General features: G+C 39.1%; 1 protein-coding gene across 5 annotated transcripts in view; it reads right to left on the bottom strand.

Moving 5' to 3' along the window:
- The window catches only part of tln2b (talin 2b), a 132106-nt gene that overhangs the window by 21681 nt on the left and 88520 nt on the right, over window positions 1–21905 (bottom strand). For all 5 annotated transcript variants that reach the window (XM_057329222.1, XM_057329225.1, XM_057329221.1 and 2 more), the window contains exons 21-44: window positions 21058–21186; window positions 18325–18438; window positions 18097–18210; window positions 17879–18013; window positions 17252–17380; window positions 17052–17154; window positions 14193–14401; window positions 13685–13804; window positions 12628–12825; window positions 12177–12316; window positions 10210–10303; window positions 9901–9990; window positions 9342–9464; window positions 9033–9176; window positions 8700–8861; window positions 8391–8531; window positions 6987–7168; window positions 6002–6134; window positions 5325–5426; window positions 4872–5042; window positions 4640–4786; window positions 2773–2874; window positions 2226–2345; window positions 588–734 (exon numbers count right to left, since the gene is read on the bottom strand). In XM_057329222.1, coding sequence (XP_057185205.1) covers window positions 588–734; window positions 2226–2345; window positions 2773–2874; window positions 4640–4786; window positions 4872–5042; window positions 5325–5426; window positions 6002–6134; window positions 6987–7168; window positions 8391–8531; window positions 8700–8861; window positions 9033–9176; window positions 9342–9464; window positions 9901–9990; window positions 10210–10303; window positions 12177–12316; window positions 12628–12825; window positions 13685–13804; window positions 14193–14401; window positions 17052–17154; window positions 17252–17380; window positions 17879–18013; window positions 18097–18210; window positions 18325–18438; window positions 21058–21186 — 3249 coding nt within the window. The remainder of the gene's footprint in view (window positions 1–587; window positions 735–2225; window positions 2346–2772; window positions 2875–4639; window positions 4787–4871; window positions 5043–5324; window positions 5427–6001; window positions 6135–6986; window positions 7169–8390; window positions 8532–8699; window positions 8862–9032; window positions 9177–9341; window positions 9465–9900; window positions 9991–10209; window positions 10304–12176; window positions 12317–12627; window positions 12826–13684; window positions 13805–14192; window positions 14402–17051; window positions 17155–17251; window positions 17381–17878; window positions 18014–18096; window positions 18211–18324; window positions 18439–21057; window positions 21187–21905) is intronic.

The following is a 21905-nucleotide window of genomic DNA, read 5'->3' as shown; positions in this document are numbered from 1 at the left end:
CAATATATTCCTTCAGAAAACAAAAGTTCATATCTATGATCTTGATTTAATCATTTTAAGATTAAAAGAACAAAAATACGTAGAAAGTAATTTTTTGCAGTGTGGATTTGTAAAGGTTGAATATCGAAATGAACAATACAAAAAGGCGACATACTGGATTTTAGTAATAACTCAATTTTTACATTTAATAAAGACAATGTGAGTGCGTTGTCGTGCAAAATGTGCCGTGTGATGCTAGGGTGTTGTAATTGGTTGCCAGGGCGATGTTTGTATGCAGTTGCTAGGATGTTTTGGGTGGTTGCTTATTGGATGTCAAAAAAGTCAAAAGACCCCCCACCCCAAGTACCTAAATACCGCTCCTCGCTCTCATTTTTTTTGCTCATTTATCAACCGCAGCCAAAATCAGTCACTTAGAAACTTCACATCACACCTCTTCTCAATATGCTAAATGAAATATTGCCACATACGAGCTGCGTGCAGAAATTAATTGTATATTTTGTTCCATTATGAAAATGGATTTCAATTACTTTTATTAAAGGTCCAACAAAACATCAAACAGAACAAACTCACCCAGACACCAGTCGTACCTTTTCAGTGACGCCGCGGGCGCATTCGATCAGCTCTCTCTTGGTGAAGCTGTCTGTCGGGCTGATCTGAAGAGCTCCAGCTTTCTGCACCAGGTAGATACAGCTGTGACCCAACTCCTGAACCCTGGACTTGATCTGGGATCCCACCTGGAAACACGACCACGTTACAGCTCCTATAGCGAAACCTCGCTTAAAAAGTTAAGCCATACCGAGATCAGTATTCGAGTCTAATTTCGAATGCATGTGCGTTCAGCGGCTGCCTGTAAAAGGCACTGCCTCCGTTCAACAAAGCCCTGTGCGATAATTAAGAAGTGATTGTGATGGCCTTTGAGGGGGCCCGACAGCGCTGTATGTTCATTACCTGACACACAGATCCACGGGTGGGCGGCTCTTCATTATGAATATCACAACGGGCTTTTAAGGCTTGTGGGGGCGCATGGTTGCTACGGCAACAGCGGCTGCTTACAGTATGCGGAAAAGGTAGCGAGGAGAGCTGGCAGCGAGCAAGTTATTTTATTTCTAACGTGGACGATGACATAGATCAGAGCAAAGGTGTGAAATGTGTTGGCTGGTATTTATACTTTGCTTACGGCCTTAAGGTGTGACGTTGAAGTGTGTGTGTTTGCATTATCTTACACATATTTTTCATTTGTTTCTATGCTTGTCATTAGCTATAAACTAAAATGGCGTGAATGAGTCTATTGCATTTACGAATGCCAACCCCCAAAAACATAAGGTTAAAGGAACAGTTCATCCACAAATGAAGGCAGTACCCATCGACTTGCATTAGTTTTATGTCCGTACTATAGAAGTGAATGGGTACCACCGTTGTTCGGTTACCAACATTTAAAAAAATGTCTTCTTTTGTTTTCTACAGAAGAAAGTCACAAAGGTTTGAAATAGGGATGTGGCGGTGATTAAATTTTCCCACCGGTTATTTCACGTGTAACCGGTGACGGCCGTGCGCATGACGCATTTTACTCTTAGTTTTGAATTAACGGCAATTCGGGAACAGCAATTGCTTGAATTAATGGTGGGTTCAATATCTTCTTAGTAAAAGCACACAAAACTACAAAAAAAGTACAATGACATTTGCTTATATTATACACAGACCTTACAAAACCAGTAATCACGGCACCATGCAAAAAAATAAGAAACGAATATAAAAAACCTTAACGTCAGATAGGTTGCCTTTAACAAAACGAATAATCACGACACGCATCAAGCAAAAATAAATAGGATACGAAAAAAAAAAACCTTTACTCGTTTTGTTAATATAGACAACTTATTTAACGAAATCACGGCACACACTGTGCAAAAAACAAATAAATAAGAAACGAATAAGAAAGGGAATATGAAACAAAGCGGTGGACAAGTGATGTAATCGGTTGGCGGGGGGGACACCTTGTATCACCGGTGACACCGACTATCGCAACAAGCCTAGTTTGAAATGACATGAGGTTGAGTAAATGATGACAGAATTTTCATTTTGGGATAAACTATCCCTTTAATGGCAAAACTGTTCCTTTAAATCTTAAATATGTGTGCTGTTTATAGCATCTGTGCTTAAAAAAACAGCATGTTCATCGGATCACTGGTCTGTGGGATGTAGTCTCACACTGCTGGATTGATCCTCACCTCCTCCGGCTCGGCGGTGGCGGCTGCCAGACGGCCTTGCTGTGCCAGCTGGCTGTAATCCACAGTCACCTGAGACGCCAGCCCACCCAGCTCTTCTGGACATGTCACAGACTTTGTCATCTGGGGTCACATATCAAAACACATGACAGTTTGAGAATGATAAGCTATACAACTAATGCGATGAAGTGTCAGAAAAAGCATTTTTTTACAAACCACATTAAACACACATGCTATTCTTTTACATAAAATGCTTGATTTTATAGTCAGTATAAACATCAATAAAATAATTTAAAAGCATATAAACAGCTGATATTCAAAAAAAGAATAAATGAAAAAATGTTATGTAATAATGCAATTTATAAGAAAAAAAAATTCTTGACACATACTAAAAGAATATTTGTCATATTTACGGCTTGATGACCAGTCAAACCCCTGACAGGATGTTCAGCGCTGCATTCATCTCCGCACATTTATCCAACAAATGTCAGACAGGAAGTGAGGCTCTTTTGAAAAGCAGCCAGAGAGGAAGTGTCTGAGAGGTGCTCACCATTTCCTGTGCGGTTATAGCGATAGCTTTCGAAAACTTCACCATGGTGGTCTGGTAATCCACAAAAGTGCCGTCAGGCTCTGGCGGAGTTCCTTCATCCATCTGTGAAGTGAAGAGATCCAGATAAAAATGACATACTGCTGGAGTGAGTCCTAATACAAATGATGGTCCTCGAGCAATACATTGTGCACAATACAGTGATCGATCCAACAGAAAACACATGAGGATGAATTTCCTATCAGCTGTATTGTCTCCAGTGACAGAATAATTAAAGCCTGCATGCATCCAGTGCTGATGAGTAGAGATGGTGTGTCAAATCAGTCTAATTATTGGATTTATAGACAGCTGCAGTGTGTGACACTCATTTATACGACTGGCAGATTGAGCTTTTGAAAAATAAAGCATACTATTAATTTCCTTTATATAAACAAAATTTCAACTTTGGTCTATTTGGCACATTTTTATAGGGAACGTGGATTTGCTGTGAGCCAATTTAAGTTCATAAATCTTAATTTATATTTCTTGAGTTCATAATTCTTGATTTAAGTTCAGTGCGTCTTTTCCAAGTATTTTCAAATCAGATTATTATTGTAACTTTATTAATATTTTTAATTAGCTTTTTTATATATTTTTTCACGTTAATTTTTGTTTAATTTTTAGCTTACTATGTGCTTTTGTCACTATATTATTTGTCTATTTATTAGTTTTTATTACAGTCTCCATTTGTCATTATATTATTTGTCTATATATTTTATTATTTATCTTTTTTATTGCTATATAAGTGTAATTAATATGTACTGCACTTCACTTCACTTCACTTCAGTTCAGTTCTGTTTTATTTTTATTTATTTCTAGTTTTTTATAATATTTTAGTGCCTCAACTTATACGTAATTCTCAAATAATATTTAGGCCAATATTTGATTTGATTTCAATTAACAGAAATGTTTTAATAGTTTTAGTTTCAGTAAGCTTTAATAACACTGATTGAAATAAATGAGAAGTAATTCAATTCATTTCATATTTCACATACATACAGTACAATATATTAAGTGGGTCCAAAAGTCTGAGACCACTAGTGAACATACCTTTTCACATGTATCATCATTTTATACCAAAATATTAGAGATGCACCAATATATCGGCCAATAATCGATATCGGTCAATAAAAGCTAATTTCCACACTATCTGCTTAAAAAAGAGATAATCAGGGCCGATATATACTGTCAATCAAAAGTGGACGTGAAAATGCAACAAATTTGTGCTCGGTATATAAAAAATGTAAAGAAACATCACCAGTTTGATGTTCAATATTAATAGTCCTTATATGAATTAATAACATACAGAAAGTTAAGAAATATTAATTTAATCTTCAGTATCAGTGGAGAAATTTAGTATCGGTGCATCTCTAAAAATATTGATTACAAATTACATTATCAACATAGCAAATTCGAGTGACAATGAGTGACAAACATATGCATTGATTTCATAATGTCTCAGTATTTGGTATGTCCCCTTTTTTATTTAAAGAAGCCATGCACTCAAGCTGCAGTTCCTGGAAAACCTGATTATCTAGAACATGATTTTAAAAGAGCATCTCATGCTTCACAGCATCTTATGTCCTTTAACGGAAGCAAAGAAATTCTGACCTGTTGGGTTAACAAGACGTTTAGTGTCCAAAATTCATTCACATTAAATCAGTGACCTATACATCATGCATCCTAAACATTTCTCATCGTTGAAAATCAGCAATGATGAAAAAAAAACCTTTCCAGACTTTTGGACCATCATTTTGTTCCTAAGATATCGCCTTTGGCTATGAAAAACCCATTTCGGTCGTTTTGGATGTAGTTGTATAAAGCCACTGACCCGTCCGATGGCCTCAGCGATGGATTCCACCATGCCGCCCACCATCCCCCCCTCACTCGCTGCCTCATTCAGAGTCACCATGATGTCATCAACCGCCTCTTTCATCAGCTGGGCCGCCTCAGCTACGGCATCATGGGTGTGAGCAGCCTACAAGATGACGGCCATGTCATGTCATTAATATGGCACGATCCACACCCACCGGTTAACCAACACACATTTCAGTGCATCATACCTTAGGATTTCCACCGCCCTCTTTGGCAGCATAGAGCATCTGTAGAGCCGATTCAAACAGGGTTTTGGTCTGATCTAATATGTTCATCTGTTGCTGGTGGTCAGCATGTTTAGACGCCAGGCCCACCGATGCCACGATAACCGGCTCGAAGTAGCTCGCCAACTGAGTCACCTGGAAACAAGGGTTGTGTGTTATATCTGGCACATATAAACCAACTAAAATAAGCAAGTCTTGAACTTATGTTCCTGTCGCTCAGTTTTTTTTTTTAAGGTGTGATCATAGCCATCATAAATGACTGCAACACTCATTTAGATTGATAGTGCTCTCATACGGTAATTCGTTCATTAAGGTAATTTGGGGGATTTGAGTGGCACTGTTTCAGCAATAATGAATCCTAAGTGCTGTGCAGAAGCAACATTAATTCTATCTCGAGAGCTACGACTCTGTTTTTACCTTGTGTCCGAGTTGAGCGGCTTCTCCTCGTGCCGCAGTAAAGATAGGGTCAATGAGGTGACCGATCTCCTGCACAGCAGAGGTCAGCTGCTCCTGCAAAGCCTGATGGGAAAACAGCATCATCAAAAATGTATGTGAATAAAAATACTGACACTATCAGTCATTTATAACAAGGCTTAAAAATATGACCACCTGGGATGCTGTAACCCTTTTCATAGGTGAATAGGACAGCCAATAATACAGAGGTCATTTACATATAGAATCTTAAAGGAACAGTACACCCATAAATGAAAAATCTGTCATCGTTTACAGTTTTTTCAAACCTGTATACTCTTCTTTGTTCTGTTCAACACAAAAGAAGATACTTTGAAGAATGTGGAAAAACAATAGATCTGGGGCACCATTGACCAGTATAGTAGTTTTCCTTTCCTACTATGGTAGTCAATAGTGACCCAGAACTGTTTGGTTACAAATATAACAGTTTGTCTTCCAAATATCTTTCTTTTTGTTTAGCAGAACAACACAATTTATACAGGTTGACTTTGGAACAACTTGAGGGCGAGTAAATGATGACAGAAATGTCATTTTTTTGGGTAATCGATCCCTTTAAAGGCACAGAAGCAAAAACAGCTTTTTAAAACCCAATAATGTGTTAGGATAAAGTGACTTTTTCTTACCTCCAGTGAGATGTCGTCTCTGCGGGGCAGACTTTGACCTACGGCAGCGAGGGACACCTGCTCAATGTCCCTGATGCTCTTGTTGATGCAGTCGATGGACTGGTCACATTCTCGTTGCCCAGGGGCCTTGTCCCTATGACAACCGAGCAGGAGAGATTGCTTCAGGGATGCCCGAGGTATTTTTCTGCTAGGACTTAATTTAATTACATTCCTCCACTCTATCTGGATATTGTACATTACAGTATCATAAAAAGGCAGAGTAAGTGCCATCTTAGGTTGGCTGGATGAGCTCCAGTTTTGATTGGATGCAGCGGGAGGGCAATGTTAGTGAAGGGCAGCCAGGTGGGCAATGATCCCGGTTACTGCTTCTGTTAAAGTTGAGATGACACCGACGGGCGCTGATCTCAGATCAGATCGAGCGTACGCTCTGTAAGCATACGCATGGATGAGTATCTGATCCGTGTTCAGTCCTTGTCACGCTACATCAATCAACCCGGGCGCTCTCGGCGAAGATGGAAACCCATTAAGAGTCGCTTACGATCGTAATATGCAATCCAGCGAAATCGCACGCCGCCTGTTATCCAGCTGTTATTATTTACAGTGAAAAGAGCTTTTGGATTGTTTTATGATTTTCTGAAACAGGTGGTCATGCACATCACAGTCAATATAATTAAACATTCAGTGGCAATTAAATGATGTCATTTAAATACAAACACTAAGTAGCCGATTTTTTTTTTTTAGGAAAAATTTGCTTTGCTATTACAATGCCAGAGAATGGTATGCGGTTGTTACAGTGATGCCGTGGTTGCTAGGGCATTGCTTTTGTGGTTGCTAGGGTGTTCTGGGTGGTTGCTAATTGGTCCATGTCAGAAGAGACTACCATCAGGTATCTGTAATGCTCTTGTTTTATTCCTGCAATGCACGTCTGTGAGCTTGGAGAGTTTCAAGAAGTACTCCGTTAGCATTTCCGAGATTATCTACAGACCTGATGGACGTGATGAGGCCCTTGATGGAGTCTGAGACAGTGCGGGAGTGGCCTGCCAGGATGGACCATGTGGGGGGGTCTTTGGGGTTGATGATGAGGGAGCGGGCGGTCTCTAACAGGTGGGTGGAGCTGTCCAGCATTGAACGAGCAGAACGTAGGATCGGCTCCTGCGCGGCTGAACCCTGAGGAAAAAATGGTTTAAGAAAAAACAGACACACATTTTATCTTGCCTGTAAAGCCTTTATCATCTTCTTTATCATCTTCTGCTGTGCTTGTGTACATGTCTGCCAATGTTATAATGTTAGATTAGAAAAACATAACTTTAAAATCGTATTGTTATGTTGTAGGTTTTTATTACACAGAATTTTTGAAGTGCTCGTAGCTTATGTAAACACTCATTCATTCTAAACAATTCCAGTTCAATAGAAAGAAGGGACTGCGCTTCACGTGTGCTAAACATAGGAAAAATCACATTCACATTCATTGACCTATTGTGCTATCTGTGAAAAGGCAGATAAGAGACAATTCACTTCACACAGTCCCCGAACTGAGAGAGAGCACTTTTATTTGCCGCAACATTACAGGGCAATACTTTGGAAAAACTCAAAAGTACATTTTAACGCACTTAATATGAATAACAATACACTTAGTGCACATAAAATGTACTTTATGGAAGCTAACAGTGCAGTGGAAAAAATCTATTATAATTAGTTATTTCTACAATTGTTTTTTCTTTTAATTTAATTATAAAATAGTAAATGTGAATTATGTACTAACAAATAAGTTATAAATATATAATAAATAAATATAAATAATTCATACACCCTAAACAAACCTTAACTCTTGGTAGTTCAGTTACAAGGTTATTTAAGATCTGAATGATCATTTTTGGCCTAATAAATATGTACTAGTGTTTTTTATATATATTCAGTCCGATTAAATTATATTTTGGACCATAATAGAAACAATTCATTTATTTGTTACCTCTATTTTTAACTGCAAAAACAATTATAGTGTTCATTTGCAAATGTTCAAAAATCAAATGTTATCAATCAAACTGCAGATAGTTTGTTTCTATTAAGTAATAATAACTAAAAAAAATACAGCTAACTAAAACAATAAAAACATGATAACACAATAAAAAACAAAATTTTGCATGCATACTTGTTATACTGTACACTGTATAATTGAAAATGTTCAAAAATTTAGTTTTCAAACACACATGCGCGCGCACGCGCACACACGCACGCGCACACACACACACACACACACACACACACACACACACACACACACACACACACGCACGCACACGCACGCACACGCACGCACGCACACACACGCACACACACGCACACACAGTAAGTAACACGTGGTATATTTTGATATTCAGCACATCATCACCTCATGGCTTATCTGTGCAGGAATGCTTGCAAACTCCGGGTTGGAGGCAAAGGTGGAGAGATTATCCACGGCTTCAATCAGCGGGGTCGTGGCCACTCGGCACCTTTCACGGTTCTCATCGGAGAAATCTCCATCTAAAGCCTGAGAAAAACAGCAAAGACAGAGCACTTAAGGTAAAAATCTTTAACCCACAACAGAAAATATGCTATATTGATGACTATTCTAATGCAGAAAATTCAATCACTTCTAAAATACTCATCAAATTACCTTTTGGTAATTATTACGATAATCATTATTATTGGCTTTTACCTTTATAGTTTTGACAAGGTTAGCTGTGGTATTGGCAACCTCTTTGGCTGACTGCACAAAATGTCTTCTAGCCACCGGATTGGCTGTTTTGGAAGATGCTAGACGGCAGGCGTTGCAAAGTGCCGAGGTGTGTTTCGCAACAATGGTAGCTGCTGACAGAACCTACACAATAAAGAAATGTTATTGGTTCTTCAGTTAGTGAGTGGCTCTCGTTGACTGACAGTACAAGAATCAACAAGAATCAATTAGAAAATGGAAAAAAAAATGCAGTACTGAAGAGTCAAAACATGCAGATGTCTATTAGATTCATAAAAAAAATGATAACATCTTCACCTGTGAGGGGCTGCTGGCTGGGTCAACCAGGTTCTGGCAGGCCATCTGAATCGCCTGATTGGCTCTAGCAAACTGGATGGGATCGACCAATCCCTGATGGCCGGACTGGCTATTGGGGTCTGACACGCCAACCAAATAGGAGGCCTAAGAGAGACAGAAAACTCATAACTAGGAACATCACAGATAAACCTGCAAGCAACATTATGGAAGTTAAATGTGTTTTTGTTTCAAGACACAAACATTTCCAAAGCCCAGCGTTCCAGGTGCATTGTGGGTGTAGAATCAGACAGAACGAGGCTAATAGCTCACCTGTCCCGCAGCCTCAGTCAACCCACACAGTGCTTTTGAAGCCACGCCCACACAATCCCCGAACGCTGGCACGTTTCCAGTCTTGCAATGCTGCGAGATTCCAGCCATAGCTTCTCCGAGAACCTGCACGGCAAACAGCGGAGACACGTCAGACCTTTAAAACCGATGCGTGTTTCTTAAAGTCCCAGTGAAATAAAAAATTACAATGCTTATTTTTTCATGAAATATTGCAGCGTTTATTGTAAATAGTTTATCAATGTGGGTCATTCTCTTTTTAAAATTCGTGTGGCTTCATAATCTTTAGTTGAAATCTGAAAATGCACTTCCTTCCTGACTATCCATCTTAAATGACGTATGTTAGAAGGCTTGGGCGGAGCATCCCTTAACTCCTCCCCTTAAACAGTCAGTCTGCTCCCAGCTCCATTTCAAAATGCAAAGGCAGTTTTTATACATCCAATTCCATTCCATTCCACTCAGAAATGCGTCAAAATACGGAGTAAAAACGATCAAGATTTCCTGTTCACAAAGACTGCAAGAATTTTGGGAGTAAATTCCTTACCTTGGAATTCTCCATAACACTTTCAATGCAGTCGAAGTAGGAGAGATCGCTGACTGGCTCATTGGGATTGTCCAGCATTCCTCGAACAGCCTGTGTGTATGTGGAGGAGAGATAAGATGCACTAAGACTTTTAAAACGGTCTGAAATTTTTTTTTAAACAACATAAAGAGGAATTTCAAGGTTCATAAATTCAATACAATAGGTTTCCTCAAAAGCCTCGTAAAAGTTAGCAGGGCAAATAAACATCTAAAAAACAAACTGTATAAACTCTCTTTAAGGACAGAGTGTGAACGGTATGTGTGTGTGTACCTCTAGTTCTCTGAGAGCATTGTCACACTCTTTTTGTCCTGGTGCCTGCTGGGTACACAGTGTGATGAGCTGATTAATGCTCTCTGTCACTGCTCTGAAACACAAGAAACACAGAAAATCAGAATGAGAGATGCCAACCTTTACCAACGTCTCGCAAACACATCAGCGTCAGACAAAACTAGGTTTTATTTCGGTCTAATGAGCCCAGATGTGTGTGTGAGTCTTCTCTCTCCATCATTAAATGACAAATAAACCAATCTAACCCCAAACCATCAGGGACAGGAAGCGCACACACAGGTGGGTTTTGCTTTACACGCATGTTTGGTATCTTTGTGGGGAATTGCCATAGATTTATATTGTTTTCATACTATCCTAATAGTATTTCTATCTCCTACCCTTAACCACACCTCTTATCTAACACTCGTCTCTCGGTATCTTTTTGGCGTTTTTACTTTTTCAAATGAGCAATTTAGCATGTTTAAGAATTAATTTCCCTCATGGGGATGGTCGGTTGGTGCTGACAATGTAGGTGGATCTTAGGATTTACAATTCATGTTAATTTATGAAACACCACTTAGTGTGTTTTTGAGTGATTTAGTTTATGAGGACACAGGAAGGGACCACGTTTATCAGCAGGGACATTCCACTGACAACTATTGTTTTAATATTGACACTATAAGCTCTGGACTATAGACCGTTTCATCGGACGCGTGCGCCTGACCCCCAATTAACCTCCGGTTTGTGTTTGGCTAGTGTCTAATAATATAACTATTTATATTTCATTTAATTTATGTTAATATTAATTTGTAGTATTATTTTACTGTATAATAATTGTATTAGATAAACGATTTGTTGAATTTTGTTGTATGTTGATTTTATTAAATAAACACTTTGTTGAATGGGTCCTGTAGTTTGGTCGCATTTAAAGAAACCGTATGGTGCATTGACATCTAGAGGTTGAACTTGGTATCGCAGTCTAAATTCAAAATATTGGAGAGACAAGTTTAACCAAGTAACGGTTCTTCGGTTTCTTTTGCTTGTTATCATAAATAGACACTCTATTGTTTGTTAATGTCTACCGGAAGTTAAGTTGGGGTCACAAAAGTGCGCATGCGCAGTAACGTTTGTTTATGTTGTTAAGATGAAACGTCTAAACTATTATTTCTCAATTTTTATGAAATATTTTATGCGTATTTTACTTCATGTCCTTTGCAAAAGTATAAACTGTGAAAAGCGCTATACAAATAAATGTGAATTGAACTGACTTATTTTAATATTTTTTGTTTTATTTTTTTTGTTATATTTAATAGTTTACATATTTCTATTTATATACACGTCATTTTTAATGAATTATGTGGGACCTTGGACCTTACTTTACTCTGTCTTACCTGGACCCAAAAATTCAAGTTTGTTTGTCAGCAAAAGACCATGTGACAAAATCTTGCATATCATGGTTCAGGTAATATAGAAAAAGTAAAATATATATATATGTACTGTATACTATAACATTGTAGACATTGTAACTACGTGGGATGAAAACCTATAAAGTTGCACTTCATAAACATAGAAAATATACAATCACATTTGCTCACAAACAAACATATTGCTGCTGTCCCTCTGAAACCTTGTATCTTCATATATCGTGATTTTTATTTTTTGCAAAAATCATTATTATTAGTCACCCTTTATGTTTGTCACTGTGCTTTGCAAATATCTAACCAATAAAAAGTATTTAACAGTGCTTTGACGACACAGTATTTATTCATTTAAAAATTAAAGTGTTTTTTACATCTCCTGAAAAACAATGCATTTGGACATCTGAGGTTTCCGAAGGACAGTGACGATTTATATTTTCACACATATAATTCAAAACATTAAGATGAATACTTTTGCCATTATCTGTCAGGCTGTCCCTCAGGTTGACATGAAAATGACCGCTCAGACCAACATCTGAATGTTATTCCTACCGTGCTGCAGCTGCGAGGAGATTCTTGGCATTTGCGGCTCCTGGATCTACAGAGAGGGACTTGGCAGCCAACAGCAGTTTGCTGGATGCCATAGAGATGTTCTTCAGGTTGCCAATTACATGGATCTGGTCGTCTTTAGACTGTGAAAAAATAACATGCCAGCAAAGACAAAAGCAAAAAGAATAAAAATAATTCACATTCTTAGGTCTTTAAAGCTGCAATCCGTTTCTTATTTTGATTAAAAATAAACAGAAAACAGGTATTGAGCAAGTAAAAAATATGTGCTCAAAACTGTCTTCACAACTCAATTCGCAGCAGTAAGCTTATACAGTAAAGATTTACCATTTGAGCTGTCTGATTTCATGGGAAATTTCCAACACACTTTAGATAAATAAAGCAACCTGCAATTTTATGTTTCAAACAAAGAGGGCAATAGAGAGGTCATCAGTACCTGAGTGTGTCCGGCCATCTCAATGCCAGCATCTAGAAACTCATCAAAGTCTTGGCTGAACTTTCCGGAGGCCACAGCCAGCTGACTGCTGGTTCCTCGGGTTGACTGCACCACATCTCCAGCAGAGTGGTTCAACTCGGCCGCCGTGTGATTCAGATCCGTCTGCGCCTCTTGGAAGGATTTGGAGCAAGGAGGAAGCTGGAAGGCCAGGGGACGATGAAATGTCACGGATATGGTTGCATTTGCTTGCATTTTTAGTCTGCTATTGGTCACCATTCGCGATCTTTTGTGGGCTTTGTAAATATTCAACAAATAAAAAGGACAATTCATAATTAAAAGTAAAAAAAAAACAGTGCTTTTGATCCGTTTCCTGAAAAGTAGTGGATTTGGATATACAAGGTTTTAACCCGTGATGATATACAGATAACACGTGTTCCACATCTATTTGGCTAAATAACAGTACCTACAAGCACAAAATTTGTAGGTAAACTAAACGAATAAGTAAATGAATGCAATTTGTTTCATTTGCGTGGTGCTTGCCAGTCCAAAACTCGCAAGGACAATGCTTAAAATGACATTACATAGGATTGTATTTGCTTATGTCATACATTTTGAGGAAAAGAGAATGTCGTAAAAAACTGTGCATGTTTGCACTTATATTTGTTTGCTAGCTTCTACCAAATGACAGATAAATCACCACCAGAATAGCATTTGAATTTTAACTCGCAGCCTTTGAAGTCAACAGCATAAAGATATGGCATCTAAAAGCTTCACATTTAAATGCGTGCAAATGCACAGGGCGTAGGGCAAGATTAATGACTTCAATTCCGTCTAGTTATCACACAAAGCTATCGAACAGCTTCAGTAGACTGAGAAAACAATGCACAAGACTTAAAGAATACTTTCATGGTGTTATTTTAGTCAGTTCTGAGCTCGACAAGCACAGTCGCCATTCCCTTTCATTATATCTCACACTTTTAAATATCAGTCTCCCTGAAAAGTTATTTTATGGATCAAAAGCACTGGTAAACTGTTATGAACCAAAGGGACGACTCACATTTTCCACCAGGAGTTTCTTGCTGGCCTCTCCGATGCTCCTGAGGGCCATGTCCACATCTTTCTGTCCAGGTAAGCAGTTCACGCAGTTATTGAGGGAGTGAGACACGGCCTTCGCCACCTGAGACACCAAAAAACACACATTCCCACCAAATAACTTTATGATGTCCAGGGGAGATACACGATGCTTCTAAAATTCAAATCATTCCCTTAGCAGAACAGAAAAATCCATGTCTTTCATTTATGCCGCTGTCACAGACATATGCCAAGCAATATGTTTGCGTCCCAAAGGAACCTGCGCAAGTCAGGAGGCACGCTGGCACGTTCTATAAAGCGAAAAAGAGACACAGCTATGCCGAGAAAGGGCTGATGGGACATCATTCAAAAAATGACATTGTGGCCTCCAGCCTTGAAGGCTGAAGACAAACAAAATTGCCGACACCTCCGAAAATGATTTTAACCCAACTGTGTGAATGTGTGTAATGTAAGATTAATCTAAAACGTCACACCTGCGCTAGTCTCTGCTGGCTCTCGGCATCTCCAGGGCACACCAGGGCTTGGTGGGCTTCGTGGATTAGCATGGCTGAGCCCTCCATCACGTGACAGGCCGAGTCCAGCATGCCGGCGGCGGCCTGGAGCTCCACACTGCTTGCGGCCACTCCTCTCGCCGCCTGGGCCAGCGACCTCAGGGCCTGAGCGGTTTCCCTCGCGGCTACACCTGTCCAATGAACCAACCCATGCAGTGAGTCATTCTCCTCTTTGTAAATCTTACTGTGTACACAAGTATTAAATGTAATGTCTGGAATAATAATGATAAACTAATGTTGAAGACTGGAAGGGCCCCTTCATGAGCACTATACAAATTCAAATTAAACTATATCATATGATATCATGAGAAAAATACTAAATATGCTATACATAAAGGCATAAAATTGTAGAATAATAACTTTATTGAATATAAACTCCTAAAAGCACTATTAATAATACTTTACTATTTGTCTAATATGTGGAAAATATTAATAATTAAGAGAATAAGCGACACTTTACATTTGAATGGCAGTGTGTATATAATATATATACATAAAGCCGCGGAATAAATTAAGAGACAACTGCAAATTTTCGTTTTAAATCTGCATTTCTAGATGTATTGTGATCATTCCAGTCCAGTGTACAGAAAAACTGACAACATGACAAGACACATGAAAACTGCGATAAAAATCAAGATTATCACAAAAAATAATTTTAAAACTTTTCTTAAATACATGTACAAATAGAGTATTAATGTTGTATTGCTTAAAAGGGAATATGAACTTGTTTTCTTTGCAGCATTTGAGATTTATTATAACTGGAGAAACAGTCAAAATAACAAAAAAAAATAAAGCCCAGTTCTCAAATACTGCAAAGAAAACAAGTTCATATTCACTTTCAAGCAATACAACAATAATATTTGTAAGAAAAGTTCAAAAATATATAAGCCAGGCCAAATTTTATTTACATATCATGGCCGTCTGCCGTATTTGTTTTTGTTGTTTTCATTAATTTAAAGCTGTAATGTACAAAATTGCATTGTGCTATGTTGCTATTACAGTATGAGCATTTACTCAAGTCGGAGTTTACCAAACATGACCTTTGTATGAATGGAAGTGAAAGAATGGAAGTCAATGGATCGACATCGGTCTATGACAAACCGATATATCTGCCAGACTAACCTGATCTCACAGGAATTCGTAACTATTTTACGAGGTGGCCATTTTGTATACATAAAACTAACAATTATTAGAAAAAAGCAATACTGAAGCCCCTTCCCTAATCCAACCCCTAAACCTAGTGTCACTGGCGCGAAAGCAAATCGTACTAAAAAGTAAGAATAAGATCATACAAACTCATACGAATTAGCCACCTCGTAAAATAGTTACGAATTCCTGTTAGATGTGTTGGCCACACCGATTAGGAAGATATTTTGCATTGCAAGACTATTGTCATTATCCTTATATCGGCACTACATATCGGTAACTGAATCTACTCCTAGATATGGACATTAGTATAATGGACTAAAAAACAAAATCAATCAACCACTAGCATGCGATCATTACACCGCATCATACAATAAATAAGCATAAATATATTTGCCTTAACTATACTTGTGAATCAACGACCTCAACTCCATTCCTAATGCTTTACATAAAGTGCCATAAACGGTAAACGAGGGACACATTTAGGGAGTAATTCAAAGAACAAGCCCAAACATTCAGTTCCAAAAAAAGCTTTCAGCCTCATTTTGGTGCATGGCTGACCCACAACGCCCCTGCTGTTCCAACAAATGAGCGTGGAAGGAAAATGAGGCGCCATATGGGATCTGGCCTTTACTTATAGAACAGAAAGCGAAAAACTGTAAAAGGCGAATGCGGGCAAATTGCATAAAATTGCATTATCCAGCCAAGTAGAGCCCAATTGCTGATGGTATGTTAAATCTAGTGAAAAAAAGATTAATGAGGGACGGGGGTTAGTTATACCCTCGGCTTGAGAAGCTGCAGGAGCTGGGCTGGAAGAGGAGGGGTTTGCTCGAGCGTGCCATTAAAATCTGTCTTCAGAAGCTCTCCTGAGAGCAGCGATCCAGCCAGAGAGAGTGAAAAATTGATGGGTGGTGCAGGTAAGGAACAGCGTACATCTATCTGCTCTGTTTTAAAGGTCCAGTGTGTAATTTTAGGAGGATCTATTGATAGAAATGCAGTTCAATATACATAACTATGTCTTCAGAGGTGTATAAAGACCTTACATACTGAAGCGTTGTGTTTTTATTACCTTACAATGAGCTATTTCTATCTACATACACCGCGGGTCCCCTTACATGGAATTCACCATGTTGTTTCTACAGTAGTCCTAAACAGACAAACTGCTCTACAGAGCGCGTTGCGTAAATACGTTATCTCCTTCAGCAAAGAAGTGAAAATGTGACGACATCTTAGTCCTGTGTCAGCCACCGTAGTGCTTTGAAAGGGGGGGAGGAGTGAGCCATTGGTTGCAATTCGCAACCTCACCGCTAGATGCCGCAAAATTTCATACACTCGACCTTTAATGCTTTTAATTCAGAAAATATAGCTTTGTTGGGAAAACGCAGGATGTGTTTTATTTTTGTATATATTAGAGAAGCAATTTGACATTTTTTCCTAATGGACACCATAAACGATGTTGAAGTGGAAAATTTCTATCATCCAATCAAAGCTCTAAAATCGTAAGGCAATGATTGGCTGATAGGAATCCTAAATGTAAAATTCATGTTGCACACATCATTTTTTTTATTCAGAGTTTAATAGTCATTCGAAAATCTTTTTGTTTTATATGTTGTCGAGTCGTAGAGGTCATCTTACCTGTATAATGCTCATTGCCCTGGGCGGCACAGGTTAGGAGTTGCGCCATGGAAGAGCCCACAGCCTTGGACATACTCCCGAGATCCTGGGCACACTTTTCTAGCTATAGACATGAGAGTGTTAAACATGAGTCCTCAGGTTTTTTGTATTTCGCCTTTGTAATTTCCTGTAAATAATACAAAAGGCAGAATTTGACATACCGATTCCCCAGGCAATGGTTTGAGTTGCCCGTCTAGTGCAGCCATTTTAGCATCCTGTAGTTCGCTCTTAAGAGACTGAACGGCGTTGAGCGCCGAGTCGATTTCTAAAGGACCACACGCTTCATGAGCCTACGACACAGTATACACAAAACAATCTTCAACAACTACCATTTTATAATTGTGCCACTGCACATGACTACTATTTATGCTACAGTCTCTGTTTGTGTGATTCAAATATTTGAAATGGAAAAATTTGTTTTGATGAACACAGAAAGATATTTGGAAGAATGTTAAGGATTTTCAGTTCTGGGACATCATTGATTACCACAGTAGGAAAAATTAAATGGTAGCCCCAAAACTGTTTGTTTTCCTAAATTCTTCAAAATATCTAATTTTGTGTTAAAAAAATTCTACTATGGCAGTGGATGATGTCCCAGAACTGAAAATTGCTAACATTTTTCCAAATATCTTCCTTTGTGTTCAACAGAACAAAGAAATTTACTGAAGCTTGAAACAACCTGAGGGTGAGTAAATGATGAAAGAATTTTCATTTTTGGGTGAACTATCCCTTTAAGTTCAGTAAATGTCAGATTGAGAGCTTTACTTAAAGCAATGCATTGTGGGTACCTTCTGCGCCGCTGTCCGCAGTTCTGCCAGGCACGTGGCAAGGTTCTTGGCACACTGACCGAGTTGCATCGCAGCTGCCTGGTCGGCTACCGTTGGAACGGCCGATTTAGCCGACGTCACCATTTTACTACCGGGCTGTTCGGAGTCAAACACATAAACATTGTAATGTAAGAGTTTGATCAAACAAACCTTCGAGTTTGTTTGTAGACAGTGGGCACCTGTAGAAAACTCTGGCTAGCGATGATAAGTGCCAGCTGAGCACCGAGGTCTTCCGGGTGGGCCTGACTGCCCCTCATTCCCTGGACCAGGTGGGGAATATGATCTGCTACGGCCTGGACAGACATTCATTCACAGAAAGAACAAAAACGCACTTGTATTAAATAAGCATCCCATTATCAAGCATTCAATATCCAAAACTTCTTAAAACAGATTTTTAGCCACAATACCTTGCAACTGAACACTAGCTGCTGATGTGACATTGGGTTCTTATTGGACGCAGCCGCATTCTGAGCTGCCGCGATGGTCTGCGTCGCTGCCGCCGCCGCCTGCTTCGCTGCATTCTATGCGAAGATTGAAACATATCTCATTACAACCGTGCGCTCTAAATAACGGCCCAAAAGCAGAAAGAGAACGCAAATGTAGCACACGACAGAATCAATGATGCCCATTACCGGCATTATCAAGCTGATCTGAGAGAAATGTGGCATTAATGGCACAAAGACTCAACTGTTCGGTGTGAATTTCATTAAGGGTACAGCAAGTTCACGGAGAACACAGTATTTCTGGTTGTTTCGGGACCCCCTCTGAAGTTGTTGCTCTCATGCCAATCGTTAAAAGATTTGGCAAAAATTCACAGGGCATCTCGAGTCTGCCAGTGCACGAAACGCTCAATCCACATGGCGGTGAGAAAGAGAGAATGAACATTCCTCAAATGAATATTAAGGGGTTTAGGAAGGGTGGAAGAGAGAGGATAAAAAAAATGCAATCTTTGTAGATGTGAAAGTCCAAACAGAGTTCAGAATGCTGGATTCTGGGTCCTAACAAGGATTCAAACTACAAGAAATAATAATAAACACAAGATAAATCAATTAAAGCTATTTTTGCCATTTAAGTTTTTGTTCCAATCAGCCAGGAGTAAAAAGACGTTTCCGTTAAACACTTGGTTTTCATTTCTACTGTGTTCAGCAGAGTAGCTCCTCCCACTGCTAAAGCTTATTGGTTTAAAATCCGCATTCATGCAACGAAATATTTTTGTCAACAGTGTGAGCCAGCAAAAGGTGTTGTTTATTACTGTAGCAAAGCCTAAAATATTACATTTTAAAATTAAAAATGGTTATTTTAACTTGGAGAACCAAACTATTGGCAAACAACATTCGTAAATCAACAGCCGTTCCACATTTCCACATTATAAATGCTAAAACAAACCCCAGATCTCCATCTTCACACAGACTTATGTGCGGTGTGTTGGGGCACACCCGATTTCAGGAGACACTTGTCACACCAATCAAATGAACTGGATGTTATGGTCAACTGGGCTTGGGTCGGGACCAAAACGTCTGAATTTGGATCAGATACGCATGAAGCTACAACAGAAAAAACTCCTTTCCACACCCGCAGGTGATTAACAGCAGGATGTTGAGTGTTCTAATATAGCCCTCAGGATAAATGAATGAGGAGCCATTTAAAGAAAGAGCTCAAAGCTGCTCTTAACCGCTTGTTGCAGTTTCACATTGTAATTGCACAAGGCCTTGATTTTGACTGGCTGTCTATGTTTTATTGTTCATCAGCTGGTAAAAATAAATGATCCCAATGATATCATTCCTCTGTATCTTCGTCTTTATACAGTAGTTGTTGCGTTAGAAAGAAACTTTATTGTTCTAACATAAATGGCCCTTTTTCCAGGTGCTATTCTACACAATGAGAGTGAATGGGAGAATCTGCTGTTGCACTTAAACATGAAGACAATTAACAATATAGACGGTTTCAAAGCGACAACGTAAACAAACGTTACTGCGCATGCGCGCGTTCGTGGACTGCCCTTAAGTTCCGGTACACATTCACATACAATAGAGTGCCTGTAGATTATTTCTGATAACAATCAAAAGAAACCGAGAAGAACCGTTACTTGGCTAAACTTGTCTCTCCAATATTTTTGACTTTAGACTGCGATACCAAGCTCAACCTCTAGATGTCAATGTACCATCAGTTTCTTGAAAGGGGTCATATGGAGCGAATACGTGTTTTTCTGTGTCTTTGGTGTGTTATAAGTTGCCCATGCATGTATTGGACACGTAAAATTGCAAAAATTAAAGGTGTCGGAACAAAAGATGCATTCTATCTAAAAGCGAATGCTCACCCAGACCTGCCTGAAACGCCTCGTGTAACCACACCCCCACAAATCTACGTCAGTTCGTGGTGTGATTTGACTAAGACCGCCCAAATGTATACGCAAGTAAGGTGGGCTTACCTGTTAGTACAATTGCTTTGGAACCTGATGTTCCAAATATGGTAAGATGCGTTACATTTCCGTCACACGCTTGCAGTATTCAACCAATCACTACGCACTGCTTAACTGGCCAATCATAGCACACCTCGCTTTTCAGAGCCATGAGCTTTGTTAAAAATCCACCCGTCCAGGCGGGGCAAAGAGGAGATACAAACATGCACGGTATGTTGAAAATACAGCGTTTTTGAACCTTAAATCGTGTATACACATTGCATTACATCTAAAACAAACGATAATATTCGTTTTAGCTGTGTCATATGACCCCTTTAAATGTGACCAAACTACAGGACACTTTCAAGAAATTGTTTATTTAATAAAATGAACATACAACAAAATTCAACAAATCGTTTATTTAATGCAATTGTTATACAATAAAATTATAATATTAATTAATATTTACATAAATTAAATTAAATATAAATAGTAATATTATTAGACACTAGCCAAACACAAACCGGAAGTTAACTGCCGTCCTGATGTGCGCGTCCGAAAAAATGGTCTATATTCTAACAACTGAACTGTTTCTTTAAAGGCATAAAATCCATTTCTGCATTTCATCAGCATCCTTCACACCACTATAAATCACCAGATTGAAAACTGTGTTAGAAGATGGCAGCAAACACAGAACGCTGAACAGAAAATGGGAGGATAATGCACTTAAACGTCTCCTCACCTCCAGCCGGTGAATGAGCTTCTTTTTGATGGCGTTCTGAGCAGCTGCGTTGGTGGCGACTCGCAGCCCTTCAGCAGCCTCGCGCAACCTCTGCTGCTGGTCTTCATTCTCCGGGTATGCGGCGGCTCCCTGCAAGGGTGCAATTCAGTTTTAACTGCTGCATATAAAGCATTTCATGCATTTTGCACCGCACTGTCTATTGCTTTTAATACCTACATATAATCTAAATGAAAATATAGACAATAGCATGAAAGAAGTGTATTGACCAATCAGCGGCCAGCATTGGCTACATTGTACAGTATAACAATATTGCTGTATCACATTGGAAATGAAAGGTTAGCTTGAGCGCGCTGCATTATGGGAAATAGTTTCCCATATAATCAAATCTAGCCGCTAGTATGCAATTTCAACCTTGACCTGATCTCACTGTTTATTTTTTATGTATTCGTTTAAACAGAAAGTGATGGATAACTCTGAGAGGACAGAGATTAATTTTATATTTGGTCAGCCCTGCTACGACATCAGCACATTAGAAAACGCTCAATGCAAAGAGGAATTAGGGGCTGTCTGCTCCATTTCTGTTACCAAGGAAACCGTCCGTGGCGCATTGCTCTTCTTTACGTTTGATAATGGCACCGATGTTGTGATTAATGCATCATGGATCAAATGTGCCTAACACACCGTAGACCAGCGTTTCACATGTCTGAATATGAATCACCTCCTGGCCATTTACTGTGTGTTGCTAAGAGAGGTGCTGACAACCGTTTCTGTAGCCCATCTTCAGTCAAATCTAAATGATGGCTTAGGGCTTCTTGGGTATCACAGAGATGAAGCACTGAAGAGGGTGG

The sequence above is a fragment of the Triplophysa rosa genome, linkage group LG3 (assembly GCF_024868665.1).
Source record: "Triplophysa rosa linkage group LG3, Trosa_1v2, whole genome shotgun sequence".
Classification (NCBI taxonomy): Eukaryota; Metazoa; Chordata; class Actinopteri; order Cypriniformes; family Nemacheilidae; genus Triplophysa; species Triplophysa rosa.
Note: the sequence above shows the minus strand (reverse complement) of the source record. Positions and strands in the feature narration are given on the sequence as shown.